Raw genomic sequence first — 13,299 nt, 5'->3', positions numbered from 1 at the left:
TACTGAGTGGCCTTTTGATATATTACATTATGCAAAGGTGGCATAATTGATGGCCATATTTTTATCAATGACTTCCATTGTCACTATTAGTTCTACGGCCATTTTGATCATTGTTATTTTGACCATTATGAACCATTGCATTTCACTGAATCCGTCAGCTAAATGGTTTCATTTTACATCATCTCAATTGAGTCAGACAACTGTGCATGTCAGCTCTTACTCATAGTGCATTTGTACAACCGATGTGAGAAATGAATAAAGTCAAACCTGAAGAAATTGGCCCTGAGGCTTCTGTTTCTATGTTAATTTTCAATTTATACTGACAGGGATTGATGCATAAATACTGCAGTCTGCTCAGCTAGTATTTATTTTGTTGTGCTGTACTGTGTCATTTTAGAATATTGTTTATGTAATATTTTTTTTGTGTGTTGTCATCGAATGTGTTGGTTGCCTGTTTGTTATATATTTGATGATTTATTAGTAAACCCTCTGTCTGTTGTGTACTTTATGTTGTCCTGTGAAGCAGCGGTTCTAAACTCTGTGTCTTCGAGATCTTGAGTACTGCTGGTCTTCTCTCAAGCTCACTAGTAAAGGATTTATTTTAGACTTGAAATTGCAGGTGAATTATAACTGCCAAGTAGAATTTCAGGACCCCAGGATCAAAGTTTGAGAACCACTGTTGTAAAGCATCTCAAGGCATTGGTAAAGTGCTGCTGACCAGAGCCATTTATTAAGAGAGTTAGGCCACATGGTTTCAGGTTTTGGGTGAAGCAAATGCATTCTACAAGTCGACCCAACTGTCTAAATACACTGTAATGCTATAAACTAGGCTTTGAATCCGACTAAGTTTTGAATTTAGCTTCACCTTGTAGTTTGAGCTTTGAGAATTAGTTGGTAGCTCTTCGTCTTGCTTTTTATCAGTATTCTACTGACATTACCAAGTAGCACAGTGTTCAGGGTTTTGTTTAAACTCTGTTCTTGAGGTGCTTTACACTGACTCTCCAATTCTAGAATAGGCATGCGAAGAAACATGCTAAATTGTATAGCTACTTTGGATGAATAAGGAATAGTTTCATTCACCTCTAAAACAAGAGTTCTATGAAACAACTTGCAGGAATGTTGAATTGTTTTGAGACAATTGTGTGGAATCAGCATGGTAAAAATGTTAATTCTATTTCAATTCCAGTCAATTCAGAAAGTGAACCAGACTCCAGTTGAAGTGCAACATGCTCCTTATTGAAAAGCATGGAATAGAATTAAGTGCCCTTCCAGTTATATTTAGTTGCAGTAAACTAAGTTATATTTAGTTTACTGCAGCAAAGCAGGCCCCAGTCTGTGGCACTGCTTTTTCTGCCATGTTGGGATTTGGAACACTGGGATATGGAACACTGAGATTTGGAACACTGAGATTTGGAACACTGAGATTTGGAACACTGAGATTTGGAACACTGGGGGGGGTTTTAGTATGTGGCCAATATATCTTGTTTTATAAGACCACTACATTGAGTGGTTCTTTTTGAGTACTGTTATCATCATAGTCCTAGCATCCTAAATCTGCATTTGTGCTAATAAACCCACTTTAAATAACCTAGAAATGTACCCAGCAGTCTGTCTAACTTGAGATTTAGATCCTTTCCTTTTGATCAGTATTGACACGTTAGAATGACTTTTTATCTAACCACTGTATCTTTCTAAAATGCTCTTGGGAAACAGGTGTTTTGACACCTCTTTTCAAGTCTTAAAGGGGTAGTTTGGGATTTTGATAAACAGATGAGTATCTTTATCATCTTCTCCAGAGACAAACTAACATGTGGTTACCATTGTAATGTAGGGGTTGAATTTCAGCAAGAATTAACAGAATGATTGGAAAACCTCTGGAAGGGCTTAGCATGCAAGCTATTACCAAAGACTTTCAGGGTGGCGCTAACACCCAGGTAGTGATTATTCGAACTGCCTACAAGGATATAAAAGTAGTACCATCAAGTTAATGATCATCAAGTAGACTCGGGAGAAGTTGATAAATGACCCCATTGTCTAGATCATCTATTGAGCCGTGTTGTCACCAGTCGTGTCGTGTTTTTAACCATCATGTGTGTATTGTGTCCCATGTAAACAGGTGTTTGTTCCATTCTGTTTGTAACTGTCGTTCCCTCCTCCTTCGCCTGCAGCCTCTTCCACCACCCCCCCGCCACCGTGGCCGTAGCATGTCCGTTTGCGTCCCCCACTTTTCCACCGCCCCTTCTGCTCTGTCCTGCCTCCCCAACCGGCCCTCCACCCCTCCCCTGGTGCTCTCTGCCCCCCACTCCCCCCGCGGGGGGTCGGACGACGGCGACACATTTGCCGGCCGGCTCTCCAAGGCCCTGGAGAGCGTCCTGCCCCTGCACTCGACCCCTCCTCGCCCGCGGCAACAACGCCGAGCAAGTCTCCCGGCACTGTTTGCCAGCCCTGTATGTTTGAGTGCCTCTGGCCACAGAGTGGCGTGAACCCGGGCCGTCCTGGCAGAGATGTCTGAAGCTCAGCAGGCCCCCCCAGCCCTATATGTGGAGTTGGGTCGACCGGCCATGTTAACAGAGCGCCTACATGGCTGCCTTATGACCTCGTTGTGTCATAAATACCGCAACATGGGTCCCCCGGATCTCTAAATAAATGGCTGGGAATAGGCCTGGTTCCATGTGTTAGGGTTGCCGTGGGTGTCTGAAACTGGAGAGGGTGAGATGGGGACAGATCGGAACGAATATCGGGAGAGACTGTGGTTATTCACTTTCAGATACCCATGGACCCACCTGTTTTTTAGCTTCAGCTCTCTCTCCAGGTGTCCTGAGCTCGCATTAAATACAGACTGCCTGGCTCTTCCCTCGTGTCCCTGGTGAGGTGGGTCAGACTGCGGCTGTAGTCCGCGCCAGTCAGCGCGACAAGTGGCTAACAACAGTTTGTGTCATTCGGCTTGAAATCCTGGAGTCACAAGGCACAATATTAGATTTAGGCTAAACTAGTTTGTGTTGTGGTGGTGGTGGGCAGTCCAGCTCTGGTTCTGGTAACACGGCGATTGAGTTAGTTTCGCGTGAACATAATTCTGTTTCCACACCAACGAAGGGTTTTTTCATGCGTTTGAAGGTGAGGTTATTTTAAGGTGCCGTTTGTTTCATCCAGAATCACAGCCACCGTCACCTTTGACCTCGCCTCAGCCACCTGTCACCTCTGACCTCGCCTCAGCCACCCGTCGAACCCGAAGGAAGTGCCTCTCTGCCGCGTCTGTATTTAATTACGATACTGGCCATCATGCTGTCTGTCTCGTACATCTTGTTTTGATGTTGAATTGGTTTATTTGCGGGGTTCTTGAATTTCTTCATTCTGTGGAAGGGATTTATCAGTGCAAGACATTTCTGCCTTCTTTTCTTGTTCTCTTTTTCAAATGCATCTTCACCTTCCCCTTTCTCTCCATCCATCTGAATAACACAGTGTATAATGGTGCCCTTTTCCCTCATGACGGTGATGTGTATCTATCTATCTATCTATAATCTTTGTTACTTCAGCCGCAGCCTGTGAGTCACCAGTACAGCAGTGGGGGAGGAGCCTCGGCAGGCCTCCCAGAACCCCCGCCGCCTCTCTTTTTCCCCACCCTCCCGGAGCGACCAATCTCCTTCTCGCCGCCGCCCGCCTGCCCCCCCTCCAAGGCCTACAGCAGCCAGCGGCGCAAGAGTACGTCGATCCTGGAAGCCCACACGCGCCACTTCCAGCCCGCCTACCCCCGCTACGCCAGCAGCCTGGGCCCTTACCACCCGGGGATGGAAGGCCTGAGCGTTGGGGGCGCCGGGCTGGACGGGCGGCTGGGACCGGACCCCGCGTCCCTCTTCGTGGTGCCCGGCTACGCCGCGCCGCGGACGGGGTCAGCGGGGGAGCCCGCGCGCCCCCACCTCCAAGGCCAGTCCCTCCAGGACCCGCTGTACGGCTACAAGGACGCGAGGGCGGAGCAGCAGGAGGAGGTGGTGGAGGCCGTGCGGCGGCTGAGCCTGAACCAGGCGGCGCTGCTGGACCACTTCGAGGCCATGGCCTACAGCGGTTACCCCATGACTGCTCACCAGATCAACCAGATCAGCTTCCACCAGCAGATGCAGGCCGCCGCTGCCGCCGGCCTGGCCGCCTACCACCCCCATGCGCCGGGCCCACACGTGTGCCTCGCTCACAGCCCCGCCCCTCAGCTGCCACCCACAAGCGCCCCGGGCGCCCGGGCCCCTCGTCCCGCCGACGGTTACCAGCTGCAGCACGCCGGCTCCTTCCCCCAGTCGGCCCCGCCGGTCATGGAGCCGCCGCACGCCGGTGTCTTCGATTTCCACGTCCAGAGTGTGGCCGCCGATCCCGGCGCGCTGGCCACCAGGCTGTACCGGGCCCGCCGTGGATCCATGGACCTTTACCTGGAGGAGCAGGGGGGTCCCGGCGGGGGGTCGGGGGGGTCGGGGGCGTACGGCCGCCTGCAGCCCGTCACCGAGGAGCTCTTCTGCTACGCCAGCCCCGAGATGCCCCTGCCGCCAGGGAGCCTCCTGTTGCACCCGGGCCCGAAGGACCTCAGCCCGGAGCCCTCGAGCGACTCCGTGACCTCCTCCGACTGCGGGGAGTTCTACTCCCCTCCGCCCCGGCTGGGAGACGCCTCAGCCGCCCAGTCCATCCCACACGCCTCCTCCTACGGGGCGGACGGCACGGGGGAGGCGACCGCCGACTGCCAGGGGGTGGGGCACCCGCCCAGCCAGCGGAACTTCCTGTTCGCGCCCCCCTCCGAGGCGCCGGGGAGCGCGCTGCACAACGCCTGGGCGAGACAGGCCAACGTCCAGCGCGACCTAGCGTGCCGTGAGGCTGCGCTGGCCGTGCAGGGAAACCCGGCGCTGGTACTTAGACACAAGCTCCATTCCAACCCTCTCCCGTTCGTCCCTCACGCCTGCCGACCCTGTCTTTATCAGTTACCTGATTGGTTCTGTTTCGTGGTTGTGGTTTTAACCCTTTCTGGCCACGACGGCCGTGAAACACGAGGGTCCCTTTTAAGTGAGTCACAATCGACGGAAAACTCTCACAAACCCCCTCATTCTCTTTCTTGATGTCATGTTTTGACATCAAAACTATTGACTTGTAGTTTTATGCACTTTGAGTAAGTAAGATTTTGTTTGTATGTCCATATAGATGTTTGTATATGGAACCAAGTGTGCTTGAATTGATATACAGCGAGGTATATCTGCATTTTGTACATACAAATCCAAAGTTGAGTTGGCCATATTTATTATTCATAGAAGATAATATAGTTTTTTAAGGCACTACTGTCAGCAATATTAGGTTAATTCTTTGTTGTTTTGGCACACACTGTTGCCACATTACTTTTCGGATTTGTATGACCAAACACACAGAAACATACAACAAAAAAATGAGGGGGTTTTGACTGGTCTAACTATTGGGCAAGTAAGGGCAGTTAATTTCCATTTTATCATTGCATTCGTTCAAAGATTAATGTTTTTAGTTCATTGGAAGGGTTCCTTTTGAACATCCGATCTGTGTGAAGTACGCTGGACTAGGCTGGAAATGGTTAAAACGGTATTTATAATTTAGTATCTGTTGTGTTTTAAGGACACCAACCCCGGTATCAGTTCTATTGAAAGTGGTTTTAGGACTTAATGTGCCTGATAGTCAGCATATGGCTTCAAATTCAACTGGCATCCAATAGGAAACTGTTATACCCAGGGGTCAAAGTTGATGTTTTAACCCTTAGAATGCTGACATTATTATCAGCCATCCCACATCCCCATCTTGCGCTCAAAGCAGTGCTTTTTTTTTTTCTTCTGTTTTCCTCTTCAAACCTTTTTGTTTATTTGGTCATTTGTTTATTGTTACTGTATTCCTCCTTTTGATATCCTGCTTTCTGCTCCCGAAGTCTAGTTTTCTATGGTAATGTCTTGAGAACAATGTGGCAAGGTAGGTTTTCAGAATGGTGCAAGTATACTTGTGTGAGCTCACTCTTTGTCCATAGCGGAGCAGAGCTTGGGGTCAAGTATACTTGCCTGATGCCTTCTAAGGGTATTTCTTAAGGTTTGGTTCGGCACCAAAATACATGCAATACATGAATGGAATATTAAAGGTTTGAATCAGCAGTCAAAACCAACAAATAAATCTGGTTGCCTTTCAGGATTTTTACTTTGGCAATAGTTTACTTAAAATGTTGTTTGAAAAGCAGACACAACCGGCTTCTTTCATGTGCTTCGTCGATCTGTAACATTCACCGACGCAATTAATGTTGTAGGAGTCCATCACCACATGCATGAAGTCTACTCACGCCTCTTAACTAACTTAACACACTTTACGGCCTTCGCTACCTGTTCTTATTACCTGTCAGTGTGAGTTGTACACACACTGGTCTCTTAGTTTCTAGAAAGACCCACATCCACAAGGCTCTGTCAGATCAGCCTGCAGAAGATTTGTGGATGTGCCTTACTGTGAGCAAAAATCAGGGTAGAAAACCGGTCCGAATGTCACACACCGATTCTAATTAGATATTTTTTTGTCTCCCTTATCCTCTGTTTCTCTATCCTTCAATCTTACCGTCTCTATCTCTATCCTGTTGAAGCCAGTGCAGCAGATCTCTACCCCCCAGCCGAACGGACACCCACCGGCCCCAACCTCCCAACCATCTTCCATCGTCCCCCAACAGGTAACACTTTTTACTCCCAGCAACTTTTTACTCCCTCCCGCCCCCCTTTGCACCTTTTGGTAATGGCTGGGGGGACTTTAATACAGTGTCTTAGTGAGACGACTTCTCGCAGTAATCTGAAACCCAAAATACATTTGACAAACTTTATCCAAGTCTCCCAGAAATTCCTGGTGGTGTGGTGACTTACGGCCTCTTCCTGTTTCCCTGCCAGGTCTCTCCCCCCCCCACCACCCAGCCCCTGGCCTCAGTGCCCCCAACACCACAGCAGGTGGGGAACACCGGGTCACAGAGCCCCTCTCAGACCCAGCTTACCTCTGTACCCCAGGCCGCCCAGGTAACGGAGCGTTGCAGTACCCTAACAGACACACACACACACACACACACACAGACACACACACACAACATACAAAGTGACACACACTCAAACACAGAGGGCTCACGCTAACTCCGGGCGCTTGCTCACAGCCTGGCCGACGTAGGTGCCCAGAACTGTAAAGGTAATGCATTGATGTGTCCGTGTTGGGCCGGATAATATGTGCCTTCATGCAGCTGCGTGTTTCATAGAAAGTCCCGCCAGAGTCACCCTGACGTGTTTACTCAACCAAGGGATGGCTCAGTCTGAGGCCTGCTGCCGTCGGTTCAGCCCATTCAATAATTGAAACCTCAGTAAGGTTTTATTTATATTTAACAGCAGTTGATGGAAATCCTTCTAGGGCCCGTGGTACCTTGACCAAGAACAGGTTCTCTCCGTCACACATGAGTGTATGAGTAGAGATATTAGTTGTGAGTGCATGCTAGCTGTGTGGATTGTTGTTTAAGGATTTAATTTAGTGTGTAGGGTATACATCTGAACTCACTCGGCCCTTTTTAAACAGCTTTGCCAATTATTTCAAGCGCTTATTAAGCACATTCGGCTTTTAAGCATATTCACTTATGACATTTATATATTGACAAGTATTGCACAGTTCTCTTCTCGATAATATCTTTTCTTTCTTCTCAGTTTCACCTTCTTAACACTTTTACTTCTTACTTTATTTTATGTCTTGCTTTCTTTCTGTTTTGTTCTAATGCAATGGACCACTCTTTTGTTCACTGCACTTCCATGGCATGCTTCCTGTCTTCCTGCCTGCCTTCCTGTCTGTCTGCCTGCCTGCCAGTCTGTCTGTCTGCCGCATGGGGGTCTTCAGCTGTGTGTTAGTGAGATGGGCTCTCCTGTGGGCATGTCTCCATCGCCCAGCGCTGAACACCTCTACTATCTCTACAAGGCTCACCAGCTAGCTCTGGTCCAGGTACCTGCTCTGTTATAGCTAGCTCTGGTCCAAGTATATCTCTATGTTATAGCTAGCTCTGGTCCAAGTACATCTCTATGTTATAGCTTGCTCTGGTCCAGGTGCCTGCTCTATGTTATAGCTAGCTCTGGTCCAGGCATATCTCTATGTTATAGCTAGCTCTGGTCCAGGCATATCTCTATGTTATAGCTAGCTCTGGTCCAGGCATATCTCTATGTTATAGCTAGCTCTGGTCCAGGCATATCTCTATGTTATAGCTAGCTCTGGTCCAGGGACCTGTTCTGTTATAGGAGGCTCTGGTCCAGGGACCTGTTCTGTTATAGGAGGCTCTGGTCCAGGGACCTGTTCTGTTATAGGAGGCTCTAGTCCAGGGACCTGTTCTGTTATAGGAGGCTCTGGTCATGTGTGCATGTGTTCCATTGTCATTAGTGTCTCGTGTCAATACATTTAATTCCTCAAGCGTTGTTTAGATGTCATCCATGTAGGATAGTTCCAGCCAGTGTGTTTGTGTCCTAGACTGTGTCACCGGTGTGTGTGTGTGTGTGTATCACAACCATGGCTGTCCCCTTAGAGTGCGTGTTAGGGGCAAGTTGCACGATGGCCCCTGTCACCCTCTGAACATGTCCTGTAGAGGCCTTGGTCTCTTACAGGGACGAAGCGCTGCTTTGTTCACCCAGTGTCTCTGTCGTTTGCTTGCCAGTCGGGGGTGGGGGGGGGGGCGTCACGCCACCTGTGAATCACGCTGGGTTTGGTCGCATGTTGCTGTGGCGTGTTGACGGCGGTTGTAGTCGCGGTCTTTGGTCCTGCCATACTCTAATCCTGTTCAGCATGTCCTTTCAGTCCTGATGACACGGCGTCCATCCCACACACACACACACACACACCGCACCACGTATTCCTATCATCCATTCTGGCCCCGCCGGGACATACTGCGGTTCCCAGGACCCTTCGCCGGTGCCTGCCCGGCGCCAACTTGACCTGACCCCGCCCCCTTGCTCTCCCCTCCCCCAGTCATGCAGCGTGGCTCCGCCTCCTCCCTCAGTGGGGCTTCTCTCCGTGGTCCTCGGCACCACGCAGGCCGCCAGGGCGTCCCCGGTGTCACCGCAGACCTCCGTAGCGCCGGCCGCCTTGCCTCACTCCCTCCCTGGCTCTGTGTCCCCTCCCGCTATGGTGACGCCGCCGGCGGCCCCACTTCAGACGCCCATTCAGCCGCCGGCTGCTGTTGTGCCGGTCATCAGCGTAGCCGGCCCCTCCCCGGAGCTGCCGGGAGATGCCCGTACCCAGGTACCCGCGGCCTGCCGATTCCCCTGCCTCATGCCGCCACCGCCACCCCCCCACAACGGCCTGGTTGCATGGATGTGGTTGAATGGGGGATGTTTAGTTTTTCACGGGGTTGGTTTGCGTGTTTAGTCTGGCGTGTTTTGAATTATTTGATATCTCCTCGGTCGGTTCTTTTGTTGGTTTTGTGACGTGGGTTTGTCTTTGGTTCGTGTCCGGGCAAATAAGATCTCACCCGCGGACTGGCTTGTATGGTGTCGGCGTTCTTCCAGGCGTAAAATGGCAACGTTTGGCTCACTTGGCACTGCTCATCTCTCACTTCCTTTTAACTGATTCCTCTTGGCAGCCTAGTGTGTTTTAACTCTCTTTAGACCGTTTCATGTGTAATCTCCTTTATTGACGTCCATTGTACGAAGTCCTCCATGCTTCCTGAATGTGCTCCTCTACTCTCAGACTGGGGTCCAGCCTTTGTCTTTGGAACAGTCGCTGTTACAGCTTCCACAAGTGCCTTCATCTATGGAAAGGTGAGGGGTTCATTTGACGCTATGAGCAGATCGTTTAAATGTTGCTATTAAATTCAGGGGGTTTTCTCACTGGCCTTTTGGCGTTACTTGGTCTTTGCAAATTGAACGTAAATAAACTTGATAAATTTGAACTCTGTGTGTGTGTGTGTCTCTCTCCCTCCCAGCGGACACTCTGACGTGGCGTCCGGTCTCAGCGACGGCAACGATGGAGGTAGAGTCGAGGGCCGTTCAATCAAGCGACACCAGAGGCGCTCTGTACGGAGTCGCTCGCGCCACGATAAGATCGGCAAAGCGAAGCTGAACGTGCTGAATGTAAGCGTGCTCCCGGGCGAGAGAATTCATGTGGACTAAACAACACAGCACTTTTTATCGGTGGCTTCAGCCCCTGTGGTAATTTGTCATTGGTACTTTCCACAGAATGTCAGGATGTTGTGTTTTTGGTACCTTGGATGTCTTTAGGACACCCACAGCCTGCTGGGAAGCCTGTCTTGTTAGCTGAATATGTTACAGGCCTGCACCAGCCAGCTGAGATGGTAGCCGTCTGCGCTCCAAGCGCGTCTTCTTGGAAGGGGCTTTTGGCTTGGGGCGCGCCGCGTGGCTAGCGCCGGTGGTAAAGCTCTCTGTGCCGAGGTCCACCCGTGTTGCCCGGCAACACCCGTTCAAATGGGCCGTGGGGATTTCTGTCGATGCCTCTTGGGTCCTTTCATCTTGTCCAACTTTTCTGTTCCTCTCTTTCTTGCAGATCTCCAACATAGGCGACAGAGTAGCCGAGTGTCAACTGGAAACGCACAACAGGAAGATGGTGACTTTCAAGTTTGATCTGGACGGCGACAACCCGGAGGAAATAGCTCAGATCATGGTAACTACCCAAGATATTACTCTCTCTTCTCCTTTATACATGCTGTCTCTCCTCCCTTCTCTTTTATACCTGCTGTCTCTCTCCTCCCTTCTCCTTTATGCATGCTGTCTCTCTCCTCCCTTCTCCTTTATGCATGCTGTCTCTCTCCTCCCTTCTCCTTTATACATGCTGTCTCTCTCCTCCCTTCTCCTTTATACATGCTGTCTCTCTCCTCCCTTCTCCTTTATACATGCTGTCTCTCCTCCCTTCTCCTTTATACATGCTGTCTCTCTCCTCCCTTCTCCTTTATACATGCTGTCTCTCTCCTCCCTTCTCCTTTATACATGCTGTCTCTCTCCTCCCTTCTCCTTTATACATGCTGTGTCTCTCCTCCCTTCTCCTTTATACATGCTGTGTCTCTCCTCCCTTCTCCTTTATACATGCTGTCTCTCTCCTCCCTTCTCCTTTATACATGCTGTCTCTCTCTCCCTCCTCCCTCCCCTAACCCTTTTTCTCTCTCTCTCTGCTCCCTCCCTGTTTCTGTCTTCTCCTTCCCCCTTTCTAAATGTTCTTTCTTCCTCCTCTTCTACGTCCAACCTTCTCTCTTTCCTTCTGTGTCCCCCCCCCCCCCACGGTTTCTCCAAATCTCTGACAGTCTTCCCGGATTATTTCAGTAATGGGCTTCTAGATTCTTGTCTAATGTGTATTGTCATATTTATAAGATAACAATGAAAGGCCAGTCGAATATCCTACCTCGATATTTTCACCTAAATCCTGAATATATCAACCATCAGTGATTACTCTTTAATCTGTTTGAGAGTTGGGGATTGTGATTAAGAGGGGAATTCTGAGTAAAGTTGTGTGTGTGTGTGTGTGTTTGTCTACTTGTGTTTCTTTTCACGTGCGTGTGACTGACTAAAGGTCACAAGTGAGTTCATCCTGGAGAGCGAGAGGGAGTCGTTCATCGATCAGGTTCGCGAGGTCATTGAGATGGCAGACGAGAAGGGTCTGGAAAAATACGGAAACACACAGGTAACCCCAGTCATTACCCCCCCAGATTGTTTCCTCAGTCATTACCCCCCCCAGATTGTTTCCTCAGTCATTACCCCCACAGATTGTTTCCTCAGTCATTACCCCTCCAGATTGTTTCCTCAGTCATTACCCCCCCCAGATTGTTTCCTCAGTCATTACCCCCACAGATTGTTTCTTCAGTCATTACCCCCCACAGATTGTTTCTTCAGTCATTACCCCCCACAGATTGTTTCTTCAGTCATTACCCCCCCCGATTGTTTCCTCAGTCATTACCCCCCCCAGATTGTTTCCTCAGTCATTACCCCCCCCAGATTGTTTCCTCAGTCATTACCCCCCCCAGATTGTTTCCTCAGTCATTACCCCCCCCAGATTGTTTCCTCAGTCATTACCCCCCCCAGATTGTTTCCTCAGTCATTACCCCCACAGATTGTTTCTGCCATAGACCATGTGGAGTCCTTTTTCCTGGTAAAGAGGCGTTTGATAACATCCATAACGAGCGTCTCCCTCCACCCGTGTCACAGATTCCTTCCCAGATGGTTGGTGATTTGCAGCAGCAGAAGATGCAGGTTCCTGTAACATCGGAGCCCATGCCAGGTAAAACCGCCGCCTCCGCTACAAATAACCAATCCAAGTGTCCATCTGACGCTCGTAAAGCGGGGGGAGGTACATGACGCATCCTCTGCCTGACGAGCCCCCTCCTCCCGGTTGACCGTGGCCCCTTCCTCTGTTCCCAGGTGTGCCCCCCAGTGCCGCCCAGGTGGTTACCTCTGCCGGCAGGAGGTTTATCGTCAGCCCCGTGCCGGAGTCCAGGCTGAAGGAGCAGTTCTTTCCTGCCATGGCAGATCCGGACACGGCACGGCTGAGATCCGACTCCGAGTCCTCTCAGGCCTCCTACAGTGAGTTGGACACACGGTGCCACTGAAGAGTTTGGACACGCCTACTCATTCACGGGTCTTCATTTTTACTGTTTTCCGCGTTGCACAATAATAGTGAAACAGCACATGGAATCATTCGGCAACCGAAAAAAGAAAATGCAAAGAGTGTGCAAAGCGGTCATGAAGGCAAAGGGTAGATTCTTTCACGAAGCTACAATATGAAATGTATATTGATCTGTTTAACACTTTTTTGGTTACTATACGATTCCATATGTGTTATTTCATAGTTTGGATGTCTTCACTGATATTCTACAATGTGGAAAATAGTAATGAGAAGGTGTGTCCAAACATATGACTAGTACTGTACAAACAAACACACGGACATATACAAGTATACAATCAAATACACACACCCACACACACACACACACATGTCAGTACATGTTGTATTGACTAGACAGTTACGCTCCAGCGAAGTCTTGCTAGCTGAAACTAGGACAGAATGTGGGACAGAATTAACCCAAGTAAAATCAAAGTCATCTGTCGATTTTCATCTTATTTGACATATTTGCTCCCTGCTCCTCTCTCCCTGCTCCTCTCTATCTGCTCCTCTCTATCTGCTCCTCTCTATCTGCTCCTCTCTATCTGCTCCTCTCTCCCTGCTCCTCTCTCCCTGCTCCTCTCTCCCTGCTCCTCTCTCCCTGTCTCTCAAGTAACTACTGAATCCAGTATATATATCTGGTAGTGTTTTGGCTCCTTGTGGAGAGTTTTTGTTGAA

At 49.5% G+C, this 13,299-nt stretch overlaps 1 protein-coding gene across 11 annotated transcripts in view; it reads left to right on the top strand.

Annotated features, from left to right (window-relative positions):
- Positions 1-13,299, top strand: part of wnk1b (WNK lysine deficient protein kinase 1b) — a 106,986-nt gene that overhangs the window by 73,123 nt on the left and 20,564 nt on the right. For 8 of the 11 annotated variants that reach the window (XM_029114515.2, XM_029114518.2, XM_029114514.2 and 5 more), the window contains 10 exons: positions 6,602-6,685; positions 6,897-7,019; positions 7,843-7,974; positions 8,986-9,258; positions 9,706-9,776; positions 9,941-10,088; positions 10,519-10,635; positions 11,536-11,646; positions 12,168-12,240; positions 12,381-12,542. In XM_029114515.2, coding sequence (XP_028970348.2) covers positions 6,602-6,685; positions 6,897-7,019; positions 7,843-7,974; positions 8,986-9,258; positions 9,706-9,776; positions 9,941-10,088; positions 10,519-10,635; positions 11,536-11,646; positions 12,168-12,240; positions 12,381-12,542 — 1,294 coding nt within the window. The remainder of the gene's footprint in view (positions 1-6,601; positions 6,686-6,896; positions 7,020-7,842; positions 7,975-8,985; positions 9,259-9,705; positions 9,777-9,940; positions 10,089-10,518; positions 10,636-11,535; positions 11,647-12,167; positions 12,241-12,380; positions 12,543-13,299) is intronic. The other 3 variants (XM_029114517.2, XM_029114519.2, XM_029114521.2) reach the window with 3 other exon arrangements.

This window comes from Esox lucius, chromosome 18 (genome assembly GCF_011004845.1).
Source record: "Esox lucius isolate fEsoLuc1 chromosome 18, fEsoLuc1.pri, whole genome shotgun sequence".
NCBI classification, from domain to species: domain Eukaryota; kingdom Metazoa; phylum Chordata; class Actinopteri; order Esociformes; family Esocidae; genus Esox; species Esox lucius.
The sequence above is the reverse complement of the archived record's forward strand: the minus strand, read 5'-3'. Positions and strand labels throughout refer to the sequence as shown.